This window comes from Lepidochelys olivacea (assembly GCF_965140295.1).
Source record: "Lepidochelys olivacea isolate rLepOli2 genome assembly, chromosome: 2".
Classification (NCBI taxonomy): domain Eukaryota; kingdom Metazoa; phylum Chordata; order Testudines; family Cheloniidae; genus Lepidochelys; species Lepidochelys olivacea.
The window spans coordinates 199,731,515-199,757,324 of record NC_140412.1 but is presented as its reverse complement, the minus strand read 5'-3'; the positions used below and the strand labels follow the sequence as shown (position 1 = coordinate 199,757,324).

At 40.3% G+C, this 25,810-nt stretch overlaps 1 protein-coding gene across 2 annotated transcripts in view; it reads left to right on the top strand.

Annotated features, from left to right (window-relative positions):
• Window positions 1-25,810, top strand: part of RARB (retinoic acid receptor beta) — a 516,441-nt gene that overhangs the window by 375,449 nt on the left and 115,182 nt on the right. The window contains exon 1 of one of the 2 annotated variants that reach the window (XM_084618117.1): window positions 2,465-3,052. The exons of the other annotated variant lie outside the window; for it this stretch is intronic. Within the exon in view, the coding sequence (XP_084474243.1) occupies window positions 2,896-3,052 (157 nt within the window). The 5' untranslated portion in view covers window positions 2,465-2,895. Of the gene's footprint in view, window positions 1-2,464; window positions 3,053-25,810 lie in introns of those variants that run through there. 2 annotated transcript variants of the gene reach the window in all.

Sequence of the window (25,810 nt, the reverse complement as noted above, 5' to 3'; positions counted from 1 at the left end):
TGTTCAATGGTTTGTTTTCAGTATAGACCTATCCGTTTCAAGGGACAATGCTGTTTTGTTTGACTTCTTGAATCTTTACAGAAAGTTTTGTTAACACAATCTACAGGTATTGTCACAGAGCTTTTAACGCATCAAAGGACTTTCTTCAGAGAAAGAACATCACATCCATTAAGCAAGTTGGTCAGGTCCCACAGTGAATCTCTCCTTAGTATTTCTTGTCTTTTCTTGTGTGCATTTCCCACCCACAATGTTCCCAGGTTCATCAGATGTTATAGGTGAAGTTTTCAAAAGGTGTCCGCTAATTCTGTGTTTTTCTGGTTTTGGGTGCCCAGTCTGAGACACCTTGGATCTGATTATCAGAAATGCTGAGTATCTGCAATATTGACCTGAAGGGGCAGATATTGAAAGGCATGAAAGGAAATTAAGTGCCCAACTTCCATTGAAACTTGATGAAAGTTGGGCTCCTCTCTTCTCTTTGTGCCTTAGAAAATCTAACCCAAAGCCAATATAAGATGCAAGTTCTCAGAACCTATGATCCAAGGTGTCTCAAGTCAAGCTCCTGAAATAAGAGGCCACTTTTGAAAATTTCTTTTTTTTTTTTAAGAGGGAAAACAGTGTCTTGGAACTTGATATTACATTTTCCTTTTCATTATTAAAATACTTATAGCAATCCATCCAGGTCAAGAGTTGACAAGAGTCAGATCCATAAGCAAGATTGTATATGAAGGAGACTATTTATACAAAAATATGGAATTTTGTGACCTGCTTGACCCCTGAGATGCAGATGAGAGTTGAGAGAGAGAGAGAGAGAGCACACTGAACCACCAGTGAGACAACTGAGCTTGGTGCTTTTTTAGTTATGGTCTCACCCCTTGCTTTCAGCTGTCTTACTGACCAAACTCTGTAGGTCACGGCCCCTCCCCCAGAGTCCAACACCTCTTTCCCCTGTCTCTTCAGGTGCAGTGAATGCGATGGGCAGGGAAAGAGAGAGGGGTGTCTTGGGGTGTTCGTCCCTCCTTTTTTATAATTCCAGTCCCCTTCTTGAAAAATATTTCCAGCTGAGAGCCAGGAGCCAAAGAGTCTATGTGGAAGGATGTTCCCTGCTGGTTTTTATTCATGTGTTTGAACTTCCTGTGTCCATAGGTGCTGGAACTGGAGGTGATGCCGCACCCCTTGGCTTGAAGTAACTTCCATTATATACAGGGTTTACAGTTTGGTTAAATGGCTGTCAGCACCCCCACGATACAAATTGTTCCAGCGCCCCACCTGTGTCTCCCCTTCCTCTGTTTACTGTTTAAATGCCAATCAAGCAGATCACACATTCCTTTGTTGAGTATGTACCTGTTTGCCAACTTCTGTTTGGGCAGGGCTGTGGGGTTTGGAACATGTGTTAATAACACCATACAGGGGAATCTGATAACTTCACATATAATGTTGCCACACATATTTTAACAAGACAATACTGACCAGCAAATTATGAGTTTTCAGATGATGCCTTAGAAGGCATACTTTGTACAAAGATCTTTGCAATAGTGTGTAGGGTGTGAACATAGGGGTCACAGTCTGATTCTGGGAGATGTTTGGCAGCTTGCAGAACCGGGCCCCCATACATACTAACTTCTCTGCACTGATGCTGAGCAAATGCTGAGTGCCAAATGCTATCACTTTGGCTCTCTACATTTCTTTCAGCAGCCTGAGTAGTCTGCAGGATTCAGGCTGTAATGATTCATCTACTGTGTTTAATTACATTTATATGGATGTCTGGAGGGGGTGGACGTGGGGTGGATTTTGAAGCACCTAACGCTCTCCTAGTTATGGGCCTATGAAAATTCTCAAGTGAGTGGGTGCTGGCATCGAGAGTTTTAGCTCCAGACTGTTAGGGATATTGTGTTACAAATATCAGCCAAAACATTAACACAGATTTGAACAGGGAGGAGTGTAGTCTGTGATGTTCTTTAGTAGCTGTCTTCCCAAGATGAGAAGCTAGTGTCTGTAGCCGTGTCCCTGTAAAGTGGCGAATTGTGCCCATGTGTTGCTGATTCTTTCTACAAAGGGCATAGGGAATGTGCAGGGGATTTAGGAAATAGACTGGCACTTAAAATAATCCACACACCTAGAATAAGCTGATATGTATACAAGTTCTGCTGTTGTGCAGACAGAACCCAGAAGCAGCCTTTTTGCAATTTAATCTTCCTCTTTATTTTTTTATTTATTTTATCATTTAAAAATAAGAAAGTATAAAGGCAACGGCTAATAGTTGCCTGCTTCTCTGCCTGTCTGCTTTTGCAGGGCTGCTGGGAGTTTTTAAGCAGTGTGAGAATCCTGGGAGTTGGTGATGTCAGACTGGTTTGGGTCATTTGAAGGTTAGCAGCCTGGGAAGGGTTCATGGAAAGTTCACTCGCATATATTAGGCAATTCAATCTTTCTTTCTGTGTGACACAAATAGTAGGAAGTGAGCTGTTCAGAGGCAGAAGGATCTATTCACTGGTGAGGGGGATCCAGAGTTACTATCAAAGGTCTTTTATTACTGGGACTTTGATGATGTGTGTGATGTGAAAAAGATCATATCTTCAGCAACAATCTATGAGGCAGGACTGATTCTAAAGGATTTTTCGAATAATTTGATTGAAACTAAAACTTGGAATGTTGCTTGTTTCCCCCTATCTTGCTGGATTGGCTGAGCAGCCTGGAAAATGGTAAATGATCATTTGGATCAATTACAGGCTTTTAGCTGTGTTGTCTGTCATAATTCATGATTCTGGTCTGGGAAAAAGACGAACAGCCTACGTGCCAAAAAAGGGGCAGAGTTTGATGGAGTTGGGTGTACTTTTATATGCCATTTTCCTCCACACCTAGAGGAAAGCACTTTTGCAGACGTTCTGCAGAGGGGGAATCATGTTTGACTGTATGGATGTTCTAGCAGTGAGCCCTGGTCAAATTCTGGATTTCTACACTGCAAGTCCGTCTTCTTGCATGCTCCAGGAGAAGGCTCTGAAAGCATGCTTCAGTGGATTGGCACAAACAGACTGGCAACACCGGCACAGTGCTCAATGTAGGTCCCATTATTTTTTCCAGATTTAAAAAAATTATTTGCATGCAGTTAAAAAAAAAACAAAAATCCCAACTACTTTTAATTTGTGATAGGGATTGTACGGACTTTTTCTTATGCAAAATGTGGTTGTGTAAGTATTTATTTTCTTTTGCAGAAAAAAATATTTAAAATATGTTTTATGTTTCTACCTTTTTACACAGCATATCAACCCTTCAACCAGGTTTTTAGCAAACAGGAATAAGCAAAACAATAATACAGTACAGCACGACTTTTTAAACTCCGTCCAATGAAGGACAAATTACACAGAATCTCTGTTGTAGCTTTCTTTCCTTTGCCTCCCTGCTCTAATTTCCGATCACACTTGATAATTGATTGCATATTTTCTTGATGTACACTTCAACAGTGCAGCCAAGCAATTAAAATTGTATTCTGTACATTCCTTACAAAGAATTTAAACTGCATAGTGTAGGTGATGTTCTTGAAATCAGGCGATAGTTTTAGGCTTCCATTAATATTTCCCGTGCTAAGAAAAAGCAATATTTCTTTGTACTGACCTTGCTGCCACCTTTCTTCTTCACTTTGTTGCTATAAGAAGTTGCTGTTTTGCTAGAAAACTACTAACTGTGAACTCCCCTTGTGTTTAGCCATCAATTATTTTCATACCTTTAGATTCAGTCAGAGTCTTGGACTAGTAGGGGAGGAAGCATAGATACTGTAATGTAGTTTAAAAAAAAATACTGTTTTGTTATCTGATCTTGACATAGTGCTGAGAAACATAGATGGTAAACAGTGGCAGTGTTTTACCGCTGTAGTTTCAAGTCTGAGAAATTACAAGTACCAGTACGCATCCCCTATACTCTGCATTAAAGAGCCCGCAGGATGCTTCTCTGCTCTGACGCTGATTAAGATAAATGACTTGGCTATCTATCAAAATGTTTTTAACACACTCTTTGACACTTCAGTGCAGCATTAGCTATAGAATTATGTCTGAAATCTTTGTTTTCCAGAGAGTTCAAAGCTGCATAAGAATAAATTTAGCTTTCACTTCAATGTTGTTTATCCAGAGGGAATTAAAGAAAAAAAAAGTTCTTAAAAGAAGTGCCTGGTGGATTATCATATTTATGACTCTCCGCAAAACTTTTTCTCAGAATATGTATGGCATTAGTTCTTGACCTAGTAAACCATTGAGAAACGACTTGTAAAATCAGTAACAATTTGCATATGGGTTCAAATGTTTAACATCTTAACAATTTAAAAGAATTAAACTAAGTAAAAAAAAATCAACATATTTTATTTATTTTCCCTTAGCTACTTTCAAAATATTTCTACGTTTGAGGTCTTCAGATATGAAAGAAAACCTATTACTTGAAAGTTCTTCCATAACCGTAAGAAACTAAAGACATTTCACTAAAAATGTATTCTCTGGTTACCATGATTTAAACAGAAATATAAGTTTAACTATGGTAATAAAAATGCTTTGAATCTTAGAAATTTTGCCTCATTAATAAGCAAGTCCCATAATACAAAACTTTCACTGGAAAAATATTGTTCATCTCATTCTGATAATTGTTCAAACAATTTTTAGATAAAGTGTAGCTTTTATCTGCACTTTCCTATACTTTTGTTATTAACTAGAAACATGTTCTAAAAAATGAAAAACGTCGTGTTTGTTCTTGAACAAGTTAAACATAGGATTACCCTTATCAGAGTGGAAGAGTGGTAAATATGTCATTTGCCTAGGGCCAACTGATAAGAGACAAGTATTGATAACAGAAAAGGTCAGCTAATCAAAGAAACTCATATTAACAAGAGTAAATAAAAAATACAGAAAAGTACTTTCAGGAATTGAGTCTTGTAATTTTGTAAGGAAGACAATTAAATTTTACTGCAAGGCAACTTAAAATCAGGCTGAACCTGAATTATAATTTGTTTGGCTGTAATTTGAACTGACTGTTAATGACACTCATGCTAGAAAGTAGGTTAGCTGGTTACTTTCTAAATAATGTTCAGTTTAATTTATGTAGCATTTTTTTTATTCTGGAAAAATGAGCAAGTACCCTAAATATGTGTTTGTGTGTACATATGAAATTATGCACACATTTAAATTTATTAAAATTCTATTGAAATATAAACTGCTTTATTACTTATATGAGGTGCTGACAAAGAACAATTTTGGAGTGGGGGGGGTAGATACAAAGAGCGCAATGACTAAAGTTTGCTCGGGTGCTGTAAATGTAACAATGACAATGGTTAATTCCAACCACAAGTATTTCCTGACTCTCTCTTTCATTTAGACCTCTGTGGTTTTGTGTAAGGTAATCATAGCCAAGATTCAAAAGTATTAGGCACTTGGTAGGATGCTTTTTGGGGGGTGGGGGAGTTTAGCAATACCAATGATGCACCTGCAGCAGTTGATTTAGGCCTTATAAATGCTACTTTGATAGAGATGAGGAATCTGGAGTACAAGTGAATAATGCATGCATATTGCAGACTCAAAAGAGCCCAGTAACAATCCTGACAGCATCAGTGCTGTAGCTGAGATGCTGGAAGAATTAATCCTTGTTGCGCTTAGTTATAGAGTACTGTATGTCCCCAACTTCAGCACATTAATTCCATTGCAGTTTAATGTGCAGAATGCAATCTTGTAATATTATGAATTGTCCTAGCCTGTGGAAGGTCTGGAAATTGAAATAGAAGGTAAGATGCAGTCCAAACATGATTTATGTTTGTACACTATTTTTCTTTCCCCCATTGGGAAGGTTTGCAAATCAAGCATAAACCATATGTATTACACATGTGTGTATGTAAGTATATATGTTTACACACACACGCACACATATTATAATGTGTATATATGCATTGAGTGCTTACTAATTTTTTCAAAATTAAAATATATGTATCTATATTTTCCATGTGGATTTAATTTTATGATTGTAATGGATTAAAGAGAAGAAATAATTCATTTACAAAGAAAGTAATGGACTCAAAGAAAGGGAATAAAACTGATTGATTGAATTTTTAAACATTAGTAGTGAGCACTCCTCTTAACTCTCTCTTGAGAGAAATCAGGCCAGTATATCAAAATCAGACAAGACTAGATTTGAAGAGGAGAATATAGACATTTAAAGAGGAGAATATAGACTAAAATTAAGATTATAAAAACGCCTCATTTGTATTTTAAAGTACAATATAATTTTCAGCTTCCCTGTTGCACAGCTTCAGTAATTAGCGCAAAAAAACCCAGTAGATGTTGAAACATGAAACAGCTGAATGGCATGGAAGCATAGGTGCACTCAGGATTGGACCAGACAGGACATGAAAAAGGTGGAATGGCTGATTTCCCCTTGTCCTAGAAGATCCTATTTAAAAAAAAAATCTTTGTATGATTCATTTAATAGGTGACCTCAAATGAGAAGGCCCAAAATAGGAATAAACCTAAGCATTCATATGAAAGCAGTGTTTCAACAAGTAATATAGAAAACCACTATTAGTGTAGCACATTTTGTTACATTTACAAAAATAGAGAACTCAATAAAGATAAAATTATGGGTGTACACATAGGCTCTAAATACGATCAGTATAATCCCTGTAGTATATAGCCCTTACGATCAGTATAATCCCTGTAGTATATAGCCTTTATAGTAAATTCCCTGGGAGTTGGCTTCCCTGGGAGGTTTGTCTGAATAAGAACTGGAGGTGTTAACCTTCAAAAGTCTTGTTAAAAATTAAATCCGGGAGCATAAAATTTACTTCTAAATCGCAGGTTGTTGTGAAGTGTGGACTGGGGGGAGGTTCTTGTTCTCTGCGGGCACTGGAAATCCTAGAAACATCTGTGCCCAACAAAGAGCTCAGTTCCTTATTTTCTTTCATCTTTCTGAATTTAAAAGCAAACATTTTGAAGTGTGGGACTTGAAATCTGCATTCCCAAGTATCAGATTGCTGCAGGTGCATTTAGTAAATCACATACTGGCACCAGAGAAGGCAAGGTCTGTTTGAAACAGGTTATTTTCTTTAATGTTTGTTATAAACTTTACAGCGAGATGGTTATGAAGGAGTTGTTAAGTACTGTATTTAAAATATTTGCGCTTGATCTCCTATGGTTTAATCAGTCTACAAAGATAACAAGTAAAAGCATCTGTAAGATGTAATGAAATCTGTCACAGTGTTCCCTGAATTTTACTTCAAGAACACAGAAGATAAAATTCTATCTCATCCTCTGTGTTATTCATTACCTTCTCTTGAAAAAGCATGGCATGAATATTTTTTCTGAATGAACTGAAACTAGAATAACTGATCCTGTATTTTAGCGTCTGATACAGCAGGCCCTATTCAGTCCCCAGCATGCAAACTATGGCTGAAGTGCGCTGCTGTTAAAAATTCTTGAGGGTGCAAAATCTGAGAGGGATTCATTGGTGTTACTGGTGTATCATAGAATCATAGAATATCAGGGTTGGAAGGGACCCCAGAAGGTCATCTAGTCCAACCCCCTGCTTGAAGCAGGACCAATTCCCAGTTAAATCATCCCAGCCAGGGCTTTGTCGAGCCTGACCTTAAAAACCTCTAAGGAAGGAGATTCTACCACCTCCCTAGGTAACGCATTCCAGTGTTTCACCACCCTCTTAGTGAAAAAGTTTTTCCTAATATCCAATCTAAACCTCCCCCACTGCAACTTGAGACCATTACTCCTTGTCCTGTCATCTGCTACCATTGAGAACAGTCTAGAGCCATCCTCTTTGGAACCCCTTTTCAGGTAGTTGAAAGCAGCTATCAAATCCCCCCTCATTCTTCTCTTCGGCAGGCTAAACAATCCCAGCTCCCTCAGCCTCTCCTCATAAGTCATGTGTTCCAGACCCCTAATCATTTTTGTTGCCCTTCGCTGGACTCTCTCCAATTTATCCACATCCTTCTTGTAGTGTGGGGCCCAAAACTGGACACAGTACTCCAGATGAGGCCTCACCAATGTCGAATAGAGGGGAACGATCACGTCCCTCGATCTGCTTGCTATGCCCCTACTTATACATCCCAAAATGCCATTGGCCTTCTTGGCAACAAGGGCACACTGCTGACTCATATCCAGCTTCTCGTCCACTGTCACCCCTAGGTCCTTTTCCGCAGAACTGCTGCCTAGCCATTCGGTCCCTAGTCTGTAGCTGTGCATTGGGTTCTTCCGTCCTAAGTGCAGGACCCTGCACTTATCCTTATTGAACCTCATCAGATTTCTTTTGGCCCAGTCCTCCAATTTGTCTAGGTCCTTCTGTATCCTATCCCTCCCCTCCAGCGTATCTACCACTCCTCCCAGTTTAGTATCATCCGCAAATTTGCTGAGAGTGCAATCCACACAGTCCTCCAGATCATTTATGAAGATATTGAACAAAACCGGCCCCAGGACCGACCTTTGGGGTACTCCACTTGATACCGGCTGCCAACTAGACATGGAGCCATTGATCACTACCCGTTGAGCCCGACAATTTAGCCAGCTTTCTACCCACCTTATAGTGCATTCATCCAGCCCATACTTCCTTAACTTGCTGACAAGAATACTGTGGGAGACCGTGTCAAAAGCTTTGCTAAAGTCAAGAAACAATACATCCACTGCTTTCCCTTCATCCACAGAACCAGTAATCTCATCATAAAAGGCGATTAGATTAGTCAGGCATGACCTTCCCTTGGTGAATCCATGCTGGCTGTTCCTGATCACTTTCCTCTCTTGCAAGTGCTTCAGGATTGATTCTTTGAGGACCTGCTCCATGATTTTTCCAGGGACTGAGGTGAGGCTGACTGGCCTGTAGTTCCTAGGATCCTCCTTCTTCCCTTTTTTAAAGATTGGCACTACATTAGCCTTTTTCCAGTCATCCGGGACTTCCCTGGTTCGCCACGAGTTTTCAAAGATAATGGCCAATGGCTCTGCAATCACAGCCGCCAATTCCTTCAGCACTCTCGGATGCAACTCGTCCGGCCCCATGGACTTGTGCACGTCCAGCTTTTCTAAATAGTCCCTAACCACCTCTATCTCCACAGAGGGCTGGCCATCTCTTCCCCATTTTGTGATGCCCAGCGCAGCAGTCTGGGAGCTGACCTTATTAGTGAAAACAGAGGCAAAAAAAAATAGAATAAGCTTGGAGCAAAAGTGAAATATCTGTGGGTGGTTTTCTATTTGTGTAATGGGCCTGTGTAGTAAAGGCGCCCCCAGACAGGGCAAATCTGAGTTTGTGCACTGTTGCCAGGCAGTTCTATACAAAAATGGGAGGGAGAAGGAGACTATGTTTTAGAAACTGGAGTTAGTCATCCTTACATCTAGCCACATCACCACTTACCACTATGTGAGTACACTTTCCAGAAGCCGTTTACACAAGCCATGTCTCTTAACCACGTCTGGCTCATGCCGGCGCTCCCACCCTCCAACCAACCTCCCAACCTCTGCTAAGCGTCTTTACACTAGTAATGAAATGCACCAGCCTGCAAATTACTTCCATCTAACTTACATGGCCCAGGTGACTAGATTGCTCATGTCTAAGTTACACACCACCCTCTCTGCAGCTGATGAAATGAACCTGCATTATACAGTAGGATATTAGATCTTCTAGAATAGTGTTGAAAGAATAATGGTGGTTAGGCCCAGTGCAATGTCTGCATGCTCTGAAGCACTGTGTGCTATAGGGCTCCTCTGCCTTCTGCTCTGTCACACGACATCCAGTCGTATTGAAAGCTCCAATTGAAGCATGGAACTGTGGTGAGTTTCTGCATCGCAGTCTCATCGATCATAGGGATCAGTTTTGTTGAAAAATGTGGTCTCCCTCGCCCAAGCCCTGCATGGAAGGAGGGAATCAAGAATTGGTGTCAGCTTGGGAACACTGAATTTGAACATGCAACTGATAGGGGCTAAAATTAGTCATGGCTTCAAAGGGGTTTCCATATCTCCACTAGCTGTTGTGCATTGAGGACACCAGTGTATGTATAAAATGGCCAGGAAACTGGAACTTGAGTAAATAGATTTTACTCTATAGAATCCAAAGGCTCTGGCAGGAAGGTGAAAGGAAGGTGGGGCTGCATTTTCCCCTTCCTGTGCTTGGATATTTTTTATTATCCAGACTTTCTGGGACTGAGGAGGGTTGCCTAATAACAAAGCCTGCATAATACAAATGCCTAAACAGGCACACCATCTCGCGTGGGCTACTGTACTGTGAAATCCCCAAACTTTGCACTAAGTGTTTTGCTCCTGTACATCACAGGAAGGTAAGTGAATGCCTAATACAAAAGATAGAGCACTTTGCCTCTTCCCCTCCCCCCATTTCTATATTACCATGTGGTTGGAAAGCCAGACCACCCTCTCTCCTCTTATCAATGTTTACTCCTCAGGGAAGCCAATATTATAACCACTTCTGCCAGGATACACTGCTCAAAGTTATAATCCTGTGAAGTACCAAATCTGAATTGATTTTGACCTGTGCTCATACTTAGAGAGTCCATATCCATACAGCGGGACCCATACCACTGATTGCTGAAAGCCAAAACCTTCTCAACCAAATGGAATTGCAAAAATATAAGATGCGAAATGCATGAGATTATTATAACCACACAATGGGCAATCCATCTAACAGAACAATATTGTGCTGTAGGCACTAATATAGGCAGGAGAATGGGCACAATTCGATATAGTGGTGGGTAAAGCAGGAAGAGTGACTTTCCTTTGGCTTTGCCCTTTCTTGAGTAGAACCATGCTCCCAGCCAGGCAGCCTCAGAACCTGACAAGGGCTCATAATAGATCAATGGCATATACTTTAATAAAGGCAACCAACATGGTCTGGTGATGCCATGATATCATCTTGAAGGGTGGGACTGTTAATCTGGCAAACAATTTAGGATTGGAGAAGGGGCAGTTACTTGATGGAAAAACGCCCATAGGAATGCATTAACGGTATCATTTTGTAAAAGGGAGGGAGAAAAGTTGGAGACACATCATTACATTTATATCTAATTCATTTCAAAACAGCTAAATGTAGTTTCAGATTCTTCCCCTGGCCAGTTTTTGTGGTTTTACAATCAGATTTTCCTATTTCTTTAAAAAAAAAGAAAAAAAAATCTCCATGCTATTGTGTGTGAAAGCCCCACTCAAACAGCAGGCAAGTGCTGTTTAGCAAGAGCCCTATTTTGTCACTTTATTGGCATTGAGTAGTACCTTTACACCAGGAGTAGTTCCACTGAAATCTTTTGTGAAATAAGCAACTGTGCAAGTGAAACAATGCAACTGACTACAGGTATCCAGAAGGGGCTGTCACATGCACAAAGTAAACTTGCAAAATAGAGATGACTTTTCTCTGTGTTCTCGTAAGTTAGTTATCTTCGTTGTTGGTAAAACATTTTTGAGACAGAAATGTAAATTTTAAAGTGTCTCTTTAAAAATAGTCTAAATACTGTGGTTGGTCCTATTATCTGGCATGGCATGCTTTCACCTATTTCAGCGGCTTTTCAAAAACAGGAGCCTAAAGTTAGGCTCCTAAATCCATATTTGGGTACCTTAATAAATGGCCTGATTTTAAAATTTACTGAGCATCCAACAACTACCATTGTTCTCAGCACTTTTGAAAATAGATCACTTATTTGAGTGTCCAAATATGGATTTAGGAGCTTGATTTTAGGCTTTTATTTTTAAAAATCTTGGTTAAAGGGCTTTCCAAAGCACATTAAAAAAGAAACTGATATACAAACCAGCCACTGAGATGACTTCATCCACCAAGGAAAGGCAGCCACTTCTGGGGCAATACATGGGCTCTGTTTAATAGCACGTCATAAATTGAGAAGACAAGAATACCTTGTCCAAACACAACTGCAGATTTCAACAGCAGAAATCTCAATTTGAGTCCCCCAGGCCATTTCTCTAATAATTTACATTCACTTCCTAGCATTTGTCATCTCAGGAGTGTCTATATATCAGCGAGTTTCAAAGTTTTTCATTGTGGTTTGCATTTTAATATAGACGTTATTTTCTGCACACATTCTGCCCTTCCATTCACAACTGAATTTACCACTCCTCCATTGGCAATGAAGTAAAATCCCTGTGGTGACAGCAGCCATTGTTTACTTGGAAAAGTAATTGTAGGAAAATGAAGTGTGTTTAGCTGCCTTCAGTACATTTTAGCAGTTAGAAATAAGAGAGAGGAACCAGCACCATGTGACTAACCAGCCCTTTGCAGACCACCAGTAAGTATTCCACAAAGTATACTGTGAGAATTTTTGTGTTGTACATGACAGTCTGATAAAGACATCATGTAGTTTAGGGGCACTTGTCCACAAAGTTAACTTAGTTGTGCCTTTATTTTAGAAGTGGGCAGGGAGAAATGTAATTTCCTAATACAAGCCCTTATAACTAACCCTACTTTGTTTTAACATTCTGTTTGAGTTTTACAGCCTCTTAAAATACTTCTGTTAAAAGAGGAAATTATCAATCAGCATGTCAGTATGAAGAATCTTGGATGCGGGGTATTTATACTTCTCTTTGACCAAATGATTCCTCCCCACCACCCCGATCTATGGCATATGTAAAATTGAAGGCAACTAAATATATACATGCAAATGGAAGTTGTATAGATTTAATTAGGTTAAAGCTGAATGAGCATTTATAAATATAGATTGTTTTGGATCTTCATCAGTAAGGACACATTGTTAAAGTCCATCCATAGTTTGGAGGATTTTCCATTTTATGCACTTTCAGTGCATAAAACCCTACCACCTCGCAGGATCCTAGAGCCCAGGCTGCAGCCCAAGCCTGGAAGTCAACACTGCAGTGAAGCAGCCCCTTAGCCCGAGCCTCATGAACCTGAGTAAGCTGGCACGGGCCAGACGCAAGTTTTTAATTGCAGTATATACATACCCTTAGATAAGATTTTTTTTTCTTTTAGAGCCTGATCCTGTAAGCAGTCCATACACATAGATCCCATTGACTTTAATAGGAGTTCTGTGCATGGAGTGCTTGAGCAACTGAGTCATTAATAATAGGCTTATGTATTTTGGTTATTTATATTAAGTAGTGCTCAGAGCCCCCTAACAGGATCGGAGTCCCGTTGTGCAAGATATTGTACAAACAGGTAGGAAGAGATAATCCCTGCCCAGAAGGGCTTAAAATCTAATATACAAGATATACATGGTGTAGGAGGAAAGAAGGAAGAATTATCCCCATTTAAAAAATATGGAACTGAGGCAGAAAGAGTTTGTGACTTGACCAGTGTCATACAAAAAGTCCCTGCCATAGCCAGGAATTAAACCCAGATTTCTTTGAATCCTAATCCAGTGCTTTAACCACAAAACCATCTTTAATATGCAATTAAAGTTGTACATCATTCAGCGAGCATATAAGCAAATAAATAACCAAATTAAAAATTTATTGATTCCCATCATTCAATATCTGAATCCAAGTGGTCAAGGTTGCAAAAGTTCCTGCAACAGTCTTTCCATTAAATTAGTGGCCCAGAATAAAACAGTTTTATTCTTTCTCACCATGTCTCGCTTACTGGTAGCTTAGCAGAATGTCAAATAGAGGCATCAGTATCTTATGGAAAAGTAAACAGTTGATCTTTCTTCAAAACCAGTGTTTCATTCTGACACCAGAGTCACACTTTTGCTACGTGGGAGCAGTTTTCCTGAGCCTTGCAAGTCGGCTTCAGTGTTTTGGGCTCTGGATATATCGTAAATGTAACTTTTTTTATTTACACACATACACCAGTCCTAGAGGTGTTCAAACAGCATGGAGGCAATCCCTTCTTTCTGGAATCTCAGCCCAACATCAATACCCAGTTCCCAAAGAGCAACTCTGTCTCAGGAATTGACTCTAATCAGGAACGAAGAGAGCAAACTCTCCTGCTGCTTGCACAGCTCCTTCTCCAAGGTCCACTGCCTCTTCACACAAATATGCATAACAAAAACTAAGAACACCACACCATATCTTCCCAAGATTGAACATTTGCTCGCACGCTAACACTAGGAAGCTTGCAAGGCTGTATAACAGTGCCACCTAGTGATGTTTAGCATAGCCAGACCATTTTTGGGTACCATTGAAATAGGCATCTTAGAAAAAGATGGATGCTTTCCGAAAAGTAGTCTCCAATTTTAGCTTGGGACAGAGAGCAAAGCTAAAAGAGAAAAGTCTTGCAAGTATGTGTCTTCTTTTGACTTTTAAGATTGAGATCCTTAAATTTTTTAGCAGTTGCTCTTACTTTTCTCACTGAGGCCTGAGAAAAAGGAGATCTTTGACTTTTAATTCTGTTCTTTTTTGTAGAAATCTTCTTAGCCACCCAATAGGTTAAATAAATATTATAGGATCCTCTTTAGTGTCCAGTTTGAATATTATATTATGGGATCCTCTTTGGGACCCAGTTTTCAAGCATGGCTAAAGGTCCTTCTACCCCATCACACAGATGTTTTGCTATAATTTGTTCTGTCTGTGTTTGAAATCTTTGTGCTCAAAATATTATTTTATTTTTTGTTTTCGTAAATGAAGTCTTCTCCTCAAGTCCCCACCCCCAATGCAATTTGAGAGCATCTTTGACCTGCGTTGTTCTAGTCACATATTGTCACGTGTTCTCCATGCTAGTTATGTGAGTTGCCAGTCTTTATTTGTGCTTTTATTACCACACTCACTTCTCTGAGACCCTGTAGATTTGTCATCTCTCTAAAGTTTAAAAGCAAAGAATTACTCTTCACTCAGCAGCAGGACATCTGGGCTGACTCAGATCCTGCTGTGTCCTCTCCTTAGCCACATCCTTTCCTTTCCCCATGTTTTGGGCCAGATCCTGTAAGCATTCTGTGTACACAACACTTTGTGACTGAAGCATGAGCACACAGAGGGCTTGTTAGGAGGTAGCTTCAAATCCCCATGCATGATTCTGAAAGTTCTGAAGTGGCTGTATGACTCTTATATAATGTATACGTGGAGTTCAATCACAGAATACCTTCTCTGCTCTGTAGCTCCATCCTCCCTTGTCCTCTCACTCATCCTAATTACTGTGCATTGAAACGTGCAAATTGAAACGTTTCAGAATTAGAAAATAATCTGAAAACAAGAGTGGTGGTGGAAATGATGCAAGTCAAATATGTTTCGATTAAATCAGAATATCATTTACTTGGAACAGAAACATTTGCTTACAGTCACCCCAGTTTTGCCCCAGTTTTCATAGCAGATGAAGATTTCACATGATAACCTTTCTGTGAATATTAAAGCTTCCAGGGCTGAATTACCTATGTTTCTTCATCAAAGTACATAATTATAAAAGGCTGCCTTTCCTTAGGCCATTTCAGCTTCAAAAAGATTTTTAGGGCCTGGTCTATTGGAAAGCTTGGGGGCATAATTAGCTAAAATGGAAATAGATGCAAGTGAAATTTAGTTCCTGATGTTTTAATTTAGTGCAGTACTGCCATGTGTTATTGAAGCGAATTCTTAAAGGCAAACATAATTATTTCATTATGGTCTTCAGAATGCTTTCATTGGCCTTAATAACAAGAAGCTGCACAAGGAGTCATACATTATAATTATCCCTTTTTATATTTACATCAGATAAATAACAAATAATTGATGAAAAACAAGTCATCTGAATGGATGATTTCACACAGAGCTCTGGTTACAGTTTAATGATAAAACATTTCTCTTATTGCTTTGCATTTTAATTATCTAGAATTATTACTCTAGCAGAGATGTTGAAATATTGTTGTTTCCATGCATTTCATTAGATTCACAACTAATTTATATGAATCTGAAGCCAAGGAAAGGTGTCTTTAGACGTACATCACATACAACAAATTGCCAGCTCTATTAATTTTAGTAAGTTTTAATTACAAACATGTATCTCCAATTTGTAGATGGATTTTGCTTCAGTTGAAATAAATGGGAGTGGAATTGTGACTTTTTTGAATACTTTCATTTCCTGATTTAGGACCAAAACCGTGCTGTTCTTACCAGTTGGAGTCAGGGAGTGAGTGTGAACTGCGGGATTTGGGTTGGTCTTTTCAAAAGAGCCCAAGAGGGAGTTAGGAGAACAATTCCCATTGACTTCACTGACAATCAGTGGGATTGGTGTTCCTAAATCTCCCCAGGAATTTGTGACAGTCTTCCACTCCTTGGCCCTCAGAACCATGCCCTGAAATGCACATCATGTTGTTGTTTTTCAACCACCTGCATTTACTGATCCATGTTTTACCTTTTCCTTTATTCTTTTCATTGTCCATTTCACAGTGTCATGTGAAAATTACTTCAGTTTTTCCTGCGTCTTTTTGAAGCGTCTTATACGTTTATAAGAGCTTTTATGTTTCATTTTTGTAACAAAACATATTTCACATGATTCATCCATCAGAATGTACAGAACACTAATTGTTGTTATTGATTTTGAATTTCACAACCATTACAAGTAACCCAGATGAGTGGCAGATAAAGAGTAATAATCCATGGAGTTCTGGAAGTGTTTCATGTTTGTCTGGAGTACTTTGCGTGATCAATATTAACTGCCCCATTGAAACTAACTGCTGTATCAAATAACAGTAAATCAAATGAATGTGCTTACAGATTATTTATTGAAAGCTTTAATTGTTCACTGGGGCCTTGCTTATCTGAGGGAACAATAGAAGCTAGTGATCAGACAAACTAGTTTGCAGAGCCTGGGGATACCATCAGACAACAAGATGGCTCCTGTCTATAGGTTAAGTGAGAGTTTTCTAAATCATGCACCAGCCCACATGACAATTATCCATCTTGGCCATCCCTGGATCAATTGTGTGGGGAGGATTTTTCCAAAGAGCTTCTCTTTGTTTCGTGGGGCACGCCTTTCCTTGCTAGCAGCCATTGCAATCTGTCTAGGTGACAGGCAACATCTTGTCTGGAAAAAGAACAAAAATAATTTTGTAAAATTTTCAAAAGTTGTAGTGACAGAAACACGCAAATAAAGGGCTCAGTGGGAGATTTGCCTGCACTAGGATTGTAGGATCAGATCCCTGGTGAGGAAATCAATGGAAAATATACAGGGCTTTTATGAAAATTCTGTGTGGGTAAATCAGAAGAATGCTTGGCACTTACAACAGTGCTTCGCATTTGCCAGAGTTGTGCAAGAATTAGCTAATTAAAGGGCACTTCTGTTCTGTTTAATTACTCTTAAATAATTAAAGAGCAGTTCTGACAAATGACTCTAAAAATGCTGTCATGTGATCTCCTATTTATTATATCTTAATTTCTTATCAAAATTGCTCAGATTACAAGTAAAAAGATGTTTTTATTTCTGTCAGCCCCGAGACCCTTCATCTTTGCTAGTTCAAAAACCTTGGCGTGGCTGTTATGGGGAGGGTGTCTGTGCTTCTCTACCCTCCTCATTCTTCCCTGTGAATAACTGCATTAAAGACCTCAATCACTTTTCAGAGTTTTACTGAGCTGCACAGTGAAATTGGCACGATTCTTGACAAATTGACCACTTTCCAAAATGTTCTGAATAGCAGTAGTGAAATTTACTGTAGTTTTATCAATTATACTTCTCTGCAGTTTTGGAATGCTTTCAGCTTCAGCAGAGGCACTAAGGGTATTGTTCTGCAAACTCAAGAAGACATTACTGAATTGATTTGTGTTCAAAAAACTCTCTTTCCAACCAGGAGAATTAGAAAAGTACTTTTAAAAATAAGCTTAATTTCTGCAGAAAGTGATGGCGTAGGTCCATGGTCCATGCTGAGAAAAGCTTTCTACTAAAGAGAGTCAAGTTTTGTGTTTGTGCTTTTAGTATATAACACTATATTACAATACACATAGAAGCAGTAACGTAGTATAGGATAATAATACATTTTAGAAACACCTAAAATTACTTAACATGGCTTTTCTGTATATAATATCATAGTTAAAAATCTATATTTAGGGATATTCTAGGACTAGAAGCATGTGCATCCCATTTGAAAGAGTAAATCTCCCATTTCCAATGTCATAAATCATCCTGGTTTTATTCTTAAGTTTCCCAAGACATTGGACCTTAAACTTGTCACTAGTCCAGGACTGTATGTTGCTGGTCTTGGTTGGGCCAATGGAATTTTTTAAGGAAATTCCACATTTGATGGGCAAGAAAATATATCTCTGTCACAATATTTTGTCAAAAGTGTAGTGGCAATGTGAAACTATTCAGAGATTTGGAATATTGTAGGAGATTCTCAGGAGATGGACTAGTGGACAAAGAAAAAGTGGGGCAGGGTCAAAGGTGCATGATGAATAATAAATACCAGTTATCTCATGGACATCACCATCTTATACGTGGTACAGTAAATGTATGTGTGCGTACACTGTACTCTCTTCCCGCCTACATGAAACTGATCCTGGCAGGCTAGAAAAGCCATTTTAGGCCATGTTCTGCAGATAGTATGGAGTGCTGCTGGTCAGCTTTTTGGTGCAGGGTAGGTGGACAGAAGAATCCATTGCAGAGAGAGAGCAGGAGAATAGTCCCTCTTGTGTGTCCGTCTTTTTTTCATACTTTGTCTGTTAGATTGAAAAAGTAGCTAGGAGCTGATGTTCTAATACCAGTATTGTCACAGATTTACTTTGGAACTCGGGATAAGTCACTTATAGCTCTCTGTGCCTTCATTACACCGTCTGTAAAATGGGGATAATAATACTTAGCTATTTGATGGGGTTGTTGTGAAAAATATGTAATGTCTATAAAATACTTTGAAATGTAATGTGCTATATAAATACAATGACAGCGGTGCTCAATTTTGATGAGGGAAAATTTGGTAGAATCCTAGCTAGTCATTTTCAGGTGACTTCCCCAACACATTATCAATCTTTTGTATAATAAGTATGTTATTCAAAAGTTTCAAGTGGTCTGAGTGCATGTCCACTTGAGTTGTATGAAACTGAGTTCTGCATTTGCTCCACAGCATGAATATTGGTGCTATTCAGTTCATAAATATTCACCCATCCTGACTGTTTCTGTCAGCATCATCAAGCTTGGAGTGCAGTACTATGGCTAATGTGCTTCTAATCCTTGGCCGGTGACTGACCAAAGACACCCTCTCTTCTTAGTAAAGCATATGAAGGCATAGAGAACAACAGCAGCTTTTTCTGCCTCAGGGTGTGTGGTGGTATGTGTGACTCTGTGAGAGTTAATTTTTCCCAGTATGCTTCCGATGCCTTTGAAGTCTAGGGATAGCAGGAGAATTTCTGGAGATCACACCAGAAAGAGATCACACCCTGCCTCCTCTCACTTCCTCAAGGAGACAGAGTTCCCTTATATATGGTGTGGATTCTCTAATAGAAAGGTGTCCTTTCTTCCCACGGCACTTTGCTGCTTCTCTCAGAGTTCAGAACCTGTGCAGCTACACGGATTTCTGACCACCATTGACTGAAGTGGGGCTATTTCCACATTCAGACATGACCAGTTGGTTAAACAATTCCTTTATTTTACCAAGGTCTTGTTTACATGCAAAAGTTTTACTGCTTTAACTATTATCCATATAGCTAAGCTGTACAACCTCCTCTCCCCAGCATGGATGCAATTATACTGATGTAATCGTCCTTATACTGGCATACCTTATTGCTACTGGTATAACTGTGTCCACATTAGGGGTTATATTGGTATAACTATATCATTAAAAAAATTACACCCTTAACATATTTACACTGGTAACTATGTGTAGACAAGGCTTACTGTTAATAAAACTCAAACACTATAACACTCCTGAGCAATGAGTTATATTGAACAATGGGCTGTTGCCTGATAAACAGTCCTTTCTTTTGCAAATGAGTATGGGCTGTCAGCAAAAGAGCAAACTGCAGAGTGAAGGGGACTTACTCAGGGAAGGAACTCAGAATGGGGAAAATTGCAGAAAACTGTAAGTCTTTTCAAGTGAAAGCTGGAAACAATATATTTTTAATAAAAGGACAGTTACTGTAATTGCTGCACCCTACTGTTCAATTTCTTTTTATGCCCCCGTTCGTTAAGTTCTGCGTACTCACACTTACTATTTGCAGATGTATTCATTTTCAACTTGCTTATGCAAAACATGCTCTGCAAAAGGTAGCGAATGCCACTACACTCACGCATTGGTAAGTGTTTATTGCTGCCTATAATATGCAATTTTTAAAACAAAACAAAACAAAAAACCCAGTTCAGTTTATCAAGGGAGGCAAGCCCTATATTCCCTGTGAAAAGGGAAGTAATCTTACTGCAGCCTGACTTTAAAGGTAATAGGCCGTTTGTAGTGGATTGATGTCATACAGTGTAATGAGGCATGTATCTGCACTTAAACATTTTAATTTAAGGATCTAAAGGTGCAGCAGTTCAGCTTCTGCAGTAACCCATTTAAACAGCTGTGATGCAGTTTCTAATTACCCTTGAATGGACATGCAAAAGAAGGTATATGTAACAGTGTGGCTCACCCCTTAAGGGCTGGAGCTAGCCAACCCTGCTTACAGAAGGAGTCACACCTGGGAGAGAGCAGGGTAGCTCTGTAAGGAGCAGCAGGAAGCTACAAGGAGGAAGTGGGCACCTGAGCTCAGGAAATTGAAGAGAAATTGTAGGGTAGGGAGTATGAAAGGGTCTTGCTGGGAAGACCCTGAGACCAAGGGAGCTGTGACTGAGGGGAACCCAGGGAGCAGGATAAGCTCCTGTGGGGAAGGCTGCAGTTAGAAGGCTAAGTTGCAGCTAGGAAGCGCTGGGAGGATGGACTGTGACAAGAGTGGGACTGAAGAAGAGCTCTGCCTATGCAAGAAGACACCAGAGCTAAGTATGGGCTTTTATGTGGTGATGGGCAGTAGTTTGGGACCCTGAGGACAATTAAGAACTATTTCTGTTACTAAACTGGCCCCAGCAGAGGTGGTCTTAATGCAGAAAAGAATTGCTTCTGTTACTAAACTGACCACAGTCATGGGGGTGTTGTACACATGGAAGCTGTGTGCAATTCTTGGAGCCCATTAAAGGGGGCAGGGTGCCCGTAAAGCAACCCCTTGGTTGGGAGGGGTGCTCAGTAAATGGCCACCCTGCTACTGTATGTAAATCTGTGTCATCCAGCAGATCCCTGTAATCCAAAGGATGATCCGCTTTTTAGATGCTCTATCTATCTGTAATACTTCTTTGATCACAGCGTTAGCATTGGTTGAGTCAGTGTATTGATTTCAGGATTAAAAAATACCCCAATGTTTAACACTTCCTACAGTAAACAGTCATAACATTTGAGAAGTAAAATGGTGTGAAATGTTACCTAACAAGTCCATTTTACTACTTTTATGATAAGAACATTACAGTTTTATTTTTGTCTATGTGATACTGGACAACTATGTAATGAATTAAAGATATTAAAATTCCCATATTCTCTCTGGCTCCAAGCCAGGATAACAGGCATTATAAATAATGTTATATGAGGACTATCTAGGAAGGAATTTAAACTATATTTATGGTACACATGTTAACACCCAAAACTAATAAAAACTTATACTGGATATTAGATCGGAAGAATATATCACTAGTTTACAGTATTACTCCAGATTATTCTGTTCAACGCTTAAAATATGTAGCCTTCTTAGGAAGAACTGATACAGATTCAGAGCTTCTGAAGATAAAAGAAAAACATTATAAAACATTTATGTTTAATATAAAGAGACATTCTTACATGGCGGGGGGAGGTGAGATGGGGAATAGGCACCCTCTAGTCACAAGTCCATTTCCCTTGTGATTTTAGTTTATCATCAAAGATATTGTCCAGATTCTTCTCTCATTTAGATGGTTGCAAATCAGAAGTAAGTCATCAAAGACAGTGGAGCTATGATTGTATAAAACAGGTGTGAGAAGATAATTGGACCCATTTTATGTTTTAAATGTCTTGTCCCTTATTACCCATCATCTTCTTGTAATTGATCCTGCAGGGAAATCATGCTGAATTTGGGACATCATAATCCTATAAAGGCCATTGCAGTAGGCTCTAATGTTTTAAAGTACAAAAGGGCCAGATTCTCAGCTGCTGTAAATCATTATAGCTCCTTTGACTTCTCTGGAGCTTCGCACTTTATTCCAGTTGAGGATTTGGCCCTATGAGGTCACCAGCAAGACCAAGCAAGAGAAACTGGGTTGTGGGCTTCTTATTAAAAAATAAAATCTGATATATCAAAAACAACACCACGAGATTCCTTTTGATAAGATATCTTGTTTTCAACTTTGTACGGGTTTAGAATTAACACTTCTGAATTGTGGCACCTTTTGTGATCGGAGCCAAGGTAAAATCACTGGGGGTGGCAACACCCCTCAGAGCCAGTATGTTCAGGATTTTTTTCTGCTATTTTTCATAAAATCTAAACTTTCACTTCAGTTTTTTTTTCCCCTCTGTGAAGATAGACCCCTAGTGCAAACTGATGAGCTGCTGCCCTGTAAGCTTAGCTTTACCTGCCAGACCATTGGCTCACAGGCTGGTGACCTCAGCGATGAACCCTTGTTGTTTACTTGATCATTTAAATAGCAAGAGCCACATTCTGACTTCTGTTAAAATCCCATGCAACCCCATTAACTCCCCCGTGATGGGCTGCACTGGTATAACTGAATGCAGATTTTGTCCCTATTATTGACAAGCCATGCCTACCTTAGAGAAATGTGTTCAAGTGTAACTGCATCCGTGTACTTATACAAGGACAAAGCCCAAATGGAGATCTGCTGCACCATTGTAAATGTAGAAAACTGCTGTGGAATGTTACACTGGTATTGGCTCTGTTTTAGGCCAGGTTTACACTGAAAAGTTAGGTTGACCCAGCTACATCATGTGGGGTGTGAAAAATCTACACCCCGGAGTGATGTAGTTAAGCCAACGTAACCCCTGGTTTATATAGTGCTAGATCGATGGAAGAACTGCCTCTCAGGGAGGTGGATTAACTACCACAGCAGGAACTCCTCCTGTCTCTATAGTGAGTGTCTATGCTGAAGCGTTACAGAAGCACAGCTGCTACTGTGCAGCTGTAGCATTTCTAGTGAAGGCTCTGTTTACGTTACAAAGTTAGGTTGACGTAAGTTGTGTGTGTCTCTACACTTAGATTTGTCTCCCATCTATGTAAATGCTCCATTACAGCAATGCAGTAACACCACTTCCCCGAGCGGCTTTGAGTCATGGTTGTTGTACTGAGGTTGATGCAATACAAGTGCAGATACTGCGTTACTTATGTTGATCCTAACAGTGCTCCAGCAGCTCTCCCACAATGCCAAACACTGATCGCTCTGATCATAATTATGAACTCCACTGCCCATGGGTCCCAGAGACCTGAAGGCCCCACTCCCTTTTAAAGCCCCATACATTTTGTAAATGCCTTTTCCTGATTGTCCAGCCTGGCGAGCACACCTAGCAACTCTCCACTGTTGCCTGCAACCACGCTGCTGACCGTGCCAGCTCCAGACTCTCTCTGGCATTGAGTACACAGGAGATACTGGATCTCCTGGGCCTGTGGGGAAAACAGGCTATGCAAACACAACTATACACCAGCCATAGAAATGTGAATAGCTATGAACAGATTGCACGCGGGATGCAGGAGAAGGGGAATGACAGGGACCAGCAGCAGTGCCGTGTGAAAGCGACGGAACTGCGGCAGGAATATTGGAAGGCCAGTTCTGCCAACAGTCAATCTGGTGCTGAGCCACAGACCTGGTGCTTTTACAAAGAGCTGCATGCTGTAGATGGTGGAGACCCCACCACCATCCTGGAGACCACCGTGGTTATCTCCCAGGAGCCCAAAACACAGGACCTGGCATGAACAGTGAGGAAGAGGTGGAGGACGACGATGTGATCAGGGGTTCCAGCTATGCTGCAAGTCAGGATCTGTATGAGACTCCACCACAGTCCGGTCAGTCGAGTATGGATGAGCCCTGTGCAGTGGAAGGATCCTCTGGTAAGTCTGTAAATTTATTTGCCGTTATCGTGATGGCATCCCCAACTTGACAGAGAAGGAAATTCTGAACCTTAACTTTAATTTACTTGTACTATAAGAGGTAGTGGTACAACAAAGAGAGGTAGCATTACCTGCTTTTCATTCCACTCCATTGCTTGGCACGGGGGAGGGGATGTGGAGCAGGGTTTTTTTTGTTTGTTTGTTTTTTTGCATAAACAGTGGTGCCCTTGAATCCTACTGAGAGATCTTGATGATGCCTTCAGGGAGGTACTGGGTAATCCTCTGCTGAAGGTTTCTAGGGATGTCAGCCTTATTCCTTTCCCACGCCAGTCAGCTTCAGCAGGCATCATACAGGCTAGCAGCATATGGGCCTGGGCAGCTTGGGGATGCCAGCAGCAGCTGTACTCTCTGTGCCTTTGTTACCCTCAGGAATGAGATATCAGCTAAAATTACCACCACCTGTGGAAAATGGTGCCTGTATACTCCTGGTTTTGTGCTACCAAGCAATTCCCTTCTCATTTCCCTCACGTCTGGCGGGCCAGGCTCACCATGGTGAAGCAGAAGTGTCAATACATATGTCTTGTTTAAAACCGTAGGGGGGGAAGGGAAGGGAATTCTGAACCTTAACTTTCACTTTCTGTTGTCACTATTGACAGTGGTACCTCTGTGTTTTATCTGCAGCTACTGCCGTTGCGGCCTTCAGAGGTTCCCCCTCCACGTCCACAGAACGCCTGAGCTAGAGAAGGAGGAGAAAGAGGAGGACTCTGGATGACATGCTCAGTAAGATCCTGTAACCAGTGCTTCATCAGACTGTGAACAAAGGGCCTGGAGGGTGAATGTTACAGACAGTCTGGAGAAGGAAAGATCTGTTTCAGCAGGAAGAGGAGAGAAAGATGCACCAGGACATAATGGGGCTTCTCTGGCAGCAAACACAGATGCTGTGGGCTCTTGTGGACTTACAGGTTCAACTATCACAGGCTTGCCTCCGTTTGCAGTCCATGGAGAACTCCACTATAGCACCTCCCTACACCCCTCCCCTCAATATTCCACGTGGCATCAGGGGTGGCATCCCTACCACTCCACCCCCTGGGGGGACATTAAGGACAATCACAGCTTCATATACACAGACCTGTGAAAGCCACAGTTACTGTATGTGCAGGTAAAATGGACATGGATGATTTTCCCCTTGTTAAGTCCTGTTCCATTAATATATTAAGTTTTTAATGTATTTGCTTTTAAATTGCACAGATTTTTTTTACACTGGTTTTGTTACTGAATAAAATTCTTTTTATTTGGAAAATAATTCATCTTTATTAGTTCACAGCATATGCTGCAGAGTGCCTAGCAGTTCAGAAAGTACCGATTTGTTACTGTACCTTGTGACACAACTCAAAGATCAGTGACAAACAGTGTGTGGGAATCATAATTTTGCAGTGCTTGTTGTACATTTAATAGATGCATTGACAGCATTTCATTCACAGACGTACACCAACCAGTGCACAATTCCTAACAAGGCCCAAAACAGCAGGGCCAGCCAGAGCACAGTACACCACAATGCATTACTGTGGCTCATTGGTAAAGTGCTCTTTCAAAGCCTCCCAGAGACACATAGCTCCACGGTGAGCTCTTTTAATAGCCCTTGTGCCTGGCTGTTCAAACTCAGCAGACAGCTGCTCCACCTCAGCCATCCACCCCAGCATCAACATCCCCCCCCCTCCTTTGCTTCACAGCTATTATACAGGACACAGCAGGCAGCTATAACCATTGCGATGTTCTTTTCACTGAAATCCAATCTTGTGAGTAAACAACACCAGTGTCCCTTCAATCTACAAAAAGCACATTTAATTCTCATTCTCCATCAGCCGAGCTGGTAGTTGAATCTTTCTGTGGTGCTG